At 43.6% G+C, this 8,842-nt stretch overlaps 1 protein-coding gene across 2 annotated transcripts; it reads right to left on the bottom strand.

Annotated features, from left to right (window-relative positions):
* Window positions 1–1,160: 1,160 nt before the first annotated feature.
* lmbrd2b (LMBR1 domain containing 2b) lies at window positions 1,161–8,744 on the bottom strand. Of its 2 annotated transcripts, XR_312128.2 has the most exons (17): window positions 8,410–8,744; window positions 7,906–8,004; window positions 7,659–7,826; window positions 7,265–7,475; window positions 7,113–7,187; window positions 6,907–7,020; window positions 5,893–6,076; window positions 5,563–5,744; window positions 5,181–5,314; window positions 4,720–4,825; window positions 4,535–4,632; window positions 4,062–4,165; window positions 3,940–3,986; window positions 3,272–3,386; window positions 3,060–3,186; window positions 1,864–2,019; window positions 1,161–1,225 (listed from the first exon to the last, which is right to left on the bottom strand). XR_312128.2 is itself a non-coding variant. In XM_005748405.2 (16 exons), the coding sequence occupies exons 1-16, from the start codon at window positions 8,559–8,561 to the stop codon at window positions 1,956–1,958; spliced, it is 1,980 nt and encodes a 659-aa protein (XP_005748462.1). In that variant the 5' UTR covers window positions 8,562–8,744; the 3' UTR covers window positions 1,282–1,955. The 2 variants fall into 2 exon arrangements, 1 of the variants encoding a protein (XP_005748462.1); XM_005748405.2 differs by lacking the exon at window positions 1,161–1,225 and having other exon boundaries at window positions 1,282–2,019.
* Between the last annotated feature and the right edge of the window lie 98 nt (window positions 8,745–8,842).

Raw genomic sequence — 8,842 nt, 5'->3', positions numbered from 1 at the left:
GTTATTATCCCATATCATACAAAAGATATGATACATATGTACAGAGAAGTGTCCAGGTTCATCCTGACCATCCACCTTTCTGACTGAAGATCGTTTCTGCCAGCAGGATCTTCATCAACGCCACAACACTTAATGCCAATGCTATTTAAAGGGCCAGTTCTGTGTTTTTAGAGTTTCAGCTCACTTCATATTAATGTTATAAACTACTGCTTCATAAAAATGTGACTAAAGAAATCCCCCAAAGATCACTGTCATGGTTTCTTATTGTTTTTCCTACATTCCAGGCAGCCTCAGTCAATCTTTCAAAGTCAATCTCAATCTTTAGTTTATAATAAATACATTCATAAGCAGCTTGGTTTAGGAATCAATACAAGCCCACAATGACTTCTGGGGTTCCTCAGGGATCTGCTCTGAGTTCTTTATATTTCCAGTTTATTTTAATGTAAACAAAAACAAATATAAATCTAACAGCACACAGATGAAACACTGCTCACTTTACATGAATAAGTCAGCAGGTTTAAACTTGAACTGCCTACTTAGGATGAAAGAAACTAACGTTGGCTGCCTGGAAGGTAAGAAAGACCATCTGAAGCTCTAAAACATGACAACTTTGTAATAATGACCAGCCCAGCGGTTACATCTCTAACCCTAAAAACTGCTTTTTAAAAGGTCACTTCTCTTTTTCTTACTTCCGTAATCCATGTATGAAGCAAACACCTGTCAATATTTCCTTCAACAGGACACAGTAATGTGCAAAAGTCTTGAGCTGTCCTTAATTTGTTTATAATTTGCTTCAAAGTCAAAATTTCTTGTAATATTTGAATGTTTTCTGAACAGTATGTTAAAGTCGCGTCCTTAAGAAACAGTTCAGCAGTGACCTGAGAGACATAACACAATAACACCGTCAGTCATGGTCTGATCTTCTCAAAGCACAGAACGACATAAAAAGAGTGGCATCATCATCATCATCATCATTATCATCATTATCCACAAAAGGGAGAAACATCCAAAGAAGAGCTTTGAATGTCCTTCAAGGAGCCTGGAGAAATGTTCCTGTAGATCCTCACAGAGTTCAGACGGGGCTGAAGGATGAAGGTCGGACCAAACATTCACTTTCAAGCTCGTTCGAACTGTAAAAACTCTGTTTTTGCCTCATATTCTTTTTTTTTTTTTTTTATAAATATTTGCACATATCAATGAATCGCTGCACCTATTTCCAGTTTTCCTGCAAAATGTAAAGAAATGGGGCAAATGAGGGCTCAAGACTTTTGCACAGTGATTATATATATATATATATATATATATATGAAGTGAAACTGGATTAATTCCTGTTTAAACACAGTGAAGTTGTTGATGGTCGATCAGGTAATTAATCACAGAGTTTACAGTGATCACATGGTTTCAGATACCACCACCTCCCAATTAGCTTTAAATTACAGAGAAATACAGACTCAATTAAACTGCACATTAATCCCATAAACATGAAGCCCTGACCTCCAACATGACTGAAGGATTTCAGGTTTATCAGTGACTGAATCAGCGAATCCTAACAGCTCCCATCATGACAGACAGTTAAATAAATCTACAACATTAAAGAATAAACACTAGAAATTAAATATATTAGCAGGGCCTCCATGAAACCTGCGGATAAAGTGATTCACATTCATGTGCTCTGACTGCCTCTCCTGCCTTCATGACATGCAGTAAATTGAGGGTTTGATCTGTTGAGAAGCTCAGGCCTGCAGTCTGTCACATGCTGAGTAAATTTAATATTCCTTCAAAAGTGCTTTCATGGACCTGCAGCTGCATACAGAAACGGATGCAAATTGTTTATGTAGATGTTTGCAGGTGAGAGAAGTTCACCTGAGCGGCTTTTATTCAGTGTGCATGCCGAGTGCTGAGAGAAGGAGGTCATGCTGCAGGTGGACGTGTGGACAGTGATTCAGACTTCTCTTCTAGATGTCGTCAAATATTCGGCTACGAGATGACGACATGGACAGGTACCGTCCTCCAGAGTGCCTGAAAACACAAAAACACACAAGTTCACACATCTCTGGATAGGTCAGTGCAGACACATTAGAAACAGGTGTGCTTTACTCCAACACATTAAAGAGCACTGAGGTCAGCGCTGAAATGAACAAACTGACAGTTATTTATCAGAAAACTTTATAAAAAAAACCTTTAAGTTCTTTAGCAAAACTATCCACACTTCTCTGTCTCCACTTCTTCACCTTTTCTTACTGAATCCACCCAAAAAACATCCAAACATTTAAATATTATTTCTTCCTTTTGCTTTTTAACAACATTTTGGTTAGTTAACCCTTAGTTAACCCTTTTTTAAATATTTCTGGCTGGTGCATGCAGACATCAACCCTGCAGGTCACGGACATTTAACATCCCGCCAACAGACAGGAGCTAAACATGAGCAACCAAAGTCAAGTTATCTGCATTTGAAACTCTATCCATCCATTCGCTTCCGCTTCTGCTTTTCAGGGTCGCAGGGGTCGCTGGAGCCTATCCCCTATCCCCACTAAGTACATGTCTTTGGACTGTGGGGGAAGCCGGAATACCCGGGGAGAACCCACGCAAACACAGGGAGAACATGCAAACTCCACACACACCCTCCACTCCCTGATGGTGAACTCAGGACCTTCTTGCTGTGAGGCAATAGTGCTAATTTGAAACTCCTCTTTAAATCTATTGGGGCAATAAAAACAGCAGGTTAGGGGTCAGCAGGAGGATCTGATGAAAACCGCTTCACACGCACCACCAACAAGAGTGTTTGGGTGTCACGTCTCTGCTGTGTTGGCTTGGGGCCATTAAGTTATGCACTCTTGTGTTGTACTGTAATAACTTCCTGAATCTCATCCTGGATAATTATCCGTATAAAAAAATAAATAAATAAATAAACACACTCTGAAATGAAACAGCAGTCAAACTGAAAACTATTAAAATACAAAGTTAAAGAATTAAACATTACCAGCAGCTGAAAACAGGGAAACTCTCAAACGTGCATCCCAAACACAGTGGCGTAACCATGACGATGACACCATGCTTACCTTCCAGACTCAGCGTCCATCGGGTCATCTGTCAGCGCTTCGGCGTTGAAGTCCAAGGGCTCGGCGTCCTGCAGCAGCTCGATGCGGTCCCTCTCTGCTCGGCTCCCAGAGCGGGAATATTTAGCCTCTGTTCAAACAACAGGAAGTGCTCAGTCACCCGAAAACCACCAAAAACACCTTCAGAGAGCAGCGCCGACCACCTGCTGACTTACGTCTGCTGTTGCTGGAGCTCACGGTGTCTGAGTAGCTCGTCTCCTTCATCTCGTGGCTGCTCCTGTTCCTCGCAGCGTAGTCTTCTCTCGGGTTCCCGTAGCGCTCCTTCCACTCCTGCAGCAGATGACACAACACAAACAGATCAGGACGCTTGAACAAGGATTTCACTCCTGCTGTTTCCCAGTAGACATCAGTTCATGTTTGTACGTGACGGGTTGTGTAAGCGCTCTGACACGAGTCATCTGTGTCACGCCATGATTCCATGACTCCTGGCATCAGCTTTCTTTCACTCACACATTCATCAAACAGTCAGAAAAACAAACATTTCAGTGTTGTCACTACAGTTGCCTCATCTGCTGATTCGAAATAGCTGTCTCTGTGTTATTGGCCTGCAGGGACGCTGATGTTCAATCTTTAATCTTAGGCAGAAAACCCAGTGATGAGCATCTTCTGTACTTCCTGTTTCAGTGTTGTTTCCTCTCCCAGCAGCTGACTTTGTTATTTTGGAATATAATATTATATCTGAGGAAACCTGCTGTAAACTACAGTCTGTGCACTTAATAAACAATGAAAATATATATTATTAAAATAAGATATACAAAGGGACTTTGATGCATGTGATTAGTTTTCTCTGATATCTAAAAAGAAGCAGCAAACAGGTACTCACCCTCCGTCTGTTCTCACCATCTTCAATCCTCTGCCTCTTCCTTTTCTCTGTAAAAAATATTGTATTTTACTACTTTCATGTTAAAAAGTCAAAGAGAATTCAGATGATGGTGGCAGTCTCACCCCGGCGAATCAGCTCCTTTCCCTCGTCGATCAGGTCAGAGGTCATTTCACTGTCATCCATAAACTGCTGGAAGCCCAGAAGATTCAGGCAGCGAGTCCCCAAACTGAGAAGAACATTGATTATAACACAGAGTCACAAACATAACTACATATATAATAAACCGCCTGATGGTTCTGTTTAATCCTGCACTAACCAGCAGAGAGAAGCAGGATCTAAAAAACTGCTATAAATGCTACAGCTCACCAACACCCCAGACATGCAAAGGTTTTAAAATCGGAATTATTTAATCCGTCGGGATCTCTTCCAGTTTTTTGTTTTCAAAGACTTCAGTTTAACTCATGAACAACAAGGAAAAGCAGCAAATTCTGTATGTAAAACCCTGTTCTGGCTTTTCAGACTATCTTCTGTCACATGACCAATCCACACTGTTAAAGAAGCGCCCAGCAGGGAAGACTCCAGAGACTCATCTCACCTGAAGTAGGTGGCGATGCAGAGGATGACGATCAACATGGGGTAGTAGATGTAGAAGCCATTAGCAATGAAAGAGAGGACGCGCATGGATCCCATGATCTGTTCCAACAAACAAACAACAGGTGAGTCAGGCAGACACTGCAGCACAGGTGTGTTACACAGGTTTCATACAGTGTGGGTATTTACAGAAGTGTAAGCAGTTTGCAGCTTTTCCTGGTGGGAGATGGCCGAGTCCATGTGGATCAAACCCAGGAAGTTGAGACAGAGAGGAGGAGTCAGACGACAGAACAGCCTGCAGGAGGAAAACACGACAGAGTCACTAAACCTCCATCAGGTCAACTCCTCCATCGCCTCCAAGTGAACTTCTGCGTCACATAACATGTTGTTTAATAACACTGACTCACTACAAAACGCTCTAGTTTCTGTGCTTTAAGAAGATAAAGAGGAGATCCTTTCTACAGAACAGGTATTAAAATTAAGTAATTTGAGGTTTTTTGAAACAGTACAAATGTTTTTCTTGTATATGAGGAGGAACATTCTAGAAAGAAACATGTGTGCTCATGTCTTCTCTTGGTTTACAGCGATCTTTCCTGAACATGTCCCTTTCAGAATCCTTTCAAAATAAAAGCATTCTTGCTGTCACTTACATGCCGCTGAACTGGAGGCTGTAGGCGTCGGTCTGGTGGTGGGAGGCCAGGTAGTAGTAGTTGAAGACTCGGATGCGAAACACGGTGGAGTAAACACAGGTGCACAGGAAGAAGATTGTGATGAAGCACGCCATCTGGTGGAGAGAGAGAGCAAAAGGTGATCAGAGGTCTGAATGAAGTGTGATCGTGTTTCAACAAAGAAACAGTGAAACTGAAACACGCATCACATGTCATGTTTCCTTCATTGTAAAACAACAAAGACTCAGCTGTGCAGCACTCCATCACACAGCAGCCTTTAAACACTTTCAGAGGCTCTACAGAAATATGAAGCTCTGTGTCTGATGGTTTGTGTGTAAACCAGCGTCTGTCTTCTCAGGCTCACCTCGATGTACAGGTAGTTGTAGTCTCTCTCAGCCAACTGGATGAAGATGGCGAACAGCGAGAGGACGGGCCGTGTGCTGAAGAAGGTGCACTCGGACCAAACCACAACCACGCTGAACAGAGTCAGGACGATGGAGAGGAGGCGGTGAAACCAGCGCTTCAGGAAGCACTCCCAGTACCACTCTGTGACACACACACACACACACACACACACACACACACACACACAGGGCAGTGTTTACTCTTCGACGTCACTGCCACCAGCAACCAAAGGAAAACTGTAGCAGGACACCTGTGCAGGTGGTTACAGGAGTGATCTCATTACACCCACCTACAGTCGGGGTGTAGATGTATCTGCTGAACCAGCCGGCCGGCTCTGATGAAGGGAAGCTGTGGACAAACTGGTGGGTGGAGCTGGTCTCGTTCTTGGCCACGTCCTCCAGGTGGATGGCCTGCTGCAGGAGGATTTGCCACTGCACACGCGTCCGGTTGTGTCTCTGCACGGCGTAGATCACCTGCACACGACAAGTTCGGACATCAGAGTAGGGGAAACAGAGTGAACAGGAAACAGAAGACTTCAGCTGTGTGCAGTGTGAGGAGGAAACTACGAGCACAAAGAGAAACGCCAGATTTTTCTTTGTTTCATCGCTTTTTACATCATCGTCATCTCATCATCATCCTCTTCTTTTTTGAAATCATCACCTGTACAGCATCACTGTAACTGTAAATGTTCTGCAGTGGAACGAGGACTATCTTCTCGCTCAGCTGACAGCAGTGATTACAAAGATTATGATTCATATCTTTATCGATCTGAATCTTACAATCTAAGCCATTTCAGTGCAGCTCAGTTCTGCATTTTCAGGCACTTCTAATATTCTGGCCACCTCATGTATATAAATAAATATGAAGAACAGAAAAAAGAGACATCTTTAAATATAATGAACATGTAATGTACCATCAGCAACATAATTAAAATAGACATCAGAAACTTTGTTACGGTGGAAATTTTGGGGGCCAGTGGGAGTAAAATGTCCATCCATCTCAGACAGACGGAGCCTGACATCATGGTTTGCTTCTCACCCCCGGCTAAAAAAGGTCAGCACTAGACTGAGCTTTGTAAGATTAGCTGATGCCCCCAACCTTCACTGAGCAGCTTTATCATGTGGATAAAGTTTAAGGTGGACGTGCTCTGTGCAGGTATTCAGGAAACACACAGAAACACTTTCACTGAACACAAAAACATCTGCCACCACATCGTCAGGAGTCTTCATTAGAATCCGTTTCATCTCTTTATTCCTCCAATAAGAAGGCAGCACAGTCTGATTGACTCGTCAAATCCTCTCACCTGTTTATGAAGCTTCACCAGGCTCTTCTCCGTCGGGTAAGTATTCTGTTTGTCATCAAAGTCCTCGTAGTCGTCCATGTTCCTGCCCATCTTCTCCTGGTAGTCCAAGGGGCACTGAGGGAAACCACGAGCACGTCATCACACTCATGAACTTAAACATCACAGTTATCACCCATCATGTTCACGCTCAGCTTCGCTCTACGTACTTTCCTGAGGATGGTGTCGATGTACTTCCTCAGCGGGTGGTTATATTTGATGGATTCGCTGACCTTTCTCACCTCCTACAGCAGAACAGACGTCTCAGTGAAAACGGCAACATTAAACCAAATGTTTGTAACTGCTGGAGGCTGTCACTTACCTCCATGACATCCTCCAGGTTCTCTTCTGCATCCGCCTTCTCCGTCATCAGCTTGGATGCCTTGAAGTAGGTCTTGACGAGCAAGTGTCCGTGCCGGGAGGAGTTCCAGTAGGACCGAGGGATCTCCACCAGCCCGTACCCGAGTAACAGCACCAGCAGGAACAAACCCCAGGTGTTGGCGGCAGTGATCCCGATGGTCTGTAGCTCGTACCTGAGTAACACACAGAGCAGGTAACTCCATACAGCAGCCAATCAGGAGGAGTTTAGGAGTCGATTATGTGTTTATACAGCCCTCTGCATTTAATCGTCACAGCATGTCTTTGTCCTGTCTTTCTCTTCACAGACAGGACAAAACAAAACAAAAAAAGGGGGTTCTTCCTCAGGGTCCACTCACCAGGAGAGGCGTAACTCAGGATGAACGGCCACGTAAATGAGCAAAGAGCCGAAAATGAGCAGGTATGTCCCGTAATAAATGGCGTTCTCAATCAGTGCCGTTTTGATCTTCCCGGTGATGGAGAAGCCTCCGGAGCGAGCGTACGACTGCATGAAGGGCAGCAGCAGCCTGACGACACAAGAAAACCTTTAAAACACAAAAACTCAGCATGTGGAGGTTTCATGAGGAGACTCGGGCTCGTACTGACCACGTGAGGCACTGAGACGTCCAGTACACCACCCTCCAGAACACTGGCATGATGCCATCAGGGATGTAGCTCCACGGCTTGTGGCACAGCGTTCGTACACTGAGAGGAAACACAATCAGGAGTTCAGAAACCTGCTGATGTATTTACTAAGACAACAATTCTTTTAGTCACATTTTTTGTAACACACTCAGGTCTCTCTAAGAAAAGCCGCCTGAGTTTCAAAGTACATTTACTCAAGTTCAATAAGAAGGAGTCGCTTCAAATCCTGCTCTGTCTTCTGCTCTGACTCTCTGTGTGAAAAGATCATTAACGACTTGAAATGCCTTCATGTCCAGATCACAGAGGACATACTGAGTGGATGTGTTGTTTGGGTTCAGCTCTCTGTCCCTGAATTATGAATTATGTCAAACACTTCCTGTTAATCACCAACAAATTTCCAGAAAACTCACTGCAGAGGTTTCAACCTTTACCCTGAAATCACACACGCACGCACAGCATTCAAACCTTTTTGTGGGTGCAGCGGTTGTGTTTACTATAGTGCGATTGGACAGCGGTGAGACGAGGGCGGGAACAGACGCCTGCTCCTTGTGGTCCTGCTCACACTGCCTGTAGATTGTCTGTAAGCAGCAGACAGACAAACGTACGCTGACACACATTCACTGAATGAAATCAAACATGTAAAGATCTTTTCCACACATATGGAAGTCGAAATCTGACATTTACATCAGAGCCGTATAAAACAGTAATCTTTTGTTGTGTAACAGATGTGCTTGAAGTCCACAGGAGCTCATAAGGCTTCTCTATGAAATGTCATAAAAGTTAAAGATGTTATATTAAAAAACAAAAGAATCTCAAAAATGACAAAGAACAACTAGACAGTAGGGCCATGATTAGTCGACTAGTCACGATTACGTCGACTATCAAAATCGTCGACGAC

Source organism: Pundamilia nyererei, unplaced genomic scaffold (genome assembly GCF_000239375.1).
Source record: "Pundamilia nyererei isolate P.nyererei 1_Seehausen unplaced genomic scaffold, PunNye1.0 scaffold00221, whole genome shotgun sequence".
Taxonomy (NCBI): Eukaryota; Metazoa; Chordata; class Actinopteri; order Cichliformes; family Cichlidae; genus Pundamilia; species Pundamilia nyererei.
The sequence above is the reverse complement of the archived record's forward strand: the minus strand, read 5'-3'. Positions and strand labels throughout refer to the sequence as shown.

What these genes read in the sequence shown, in the direction of transcription:
- lmbrd2b (XM_005748405.2), bottom strand. Translation starts at nt 8,561, where the DNA reads ATGTGTGTCAGCGTACGTTTGTCTGTCTGCTGCTTACAGACAATCTAC. An exon ending in TGGTGAAGCTTCATAAACAG is followed by an intron (nt 6,077 to 6,906) that starts GTGAGAGGATTT and finishes TGTCGTGTGCAG; the next exon opens with GTGATCTACGCCGTGCAGAG. An exon ending in TGCAAACTGCTTACACTTCT is followed by an intron (nt 4,633 to 4,719) that starts GTAAATACCCAC and finishes TTGTTGGAACAG; the next exon opens with ATCATGGGATCCATGCGCGT.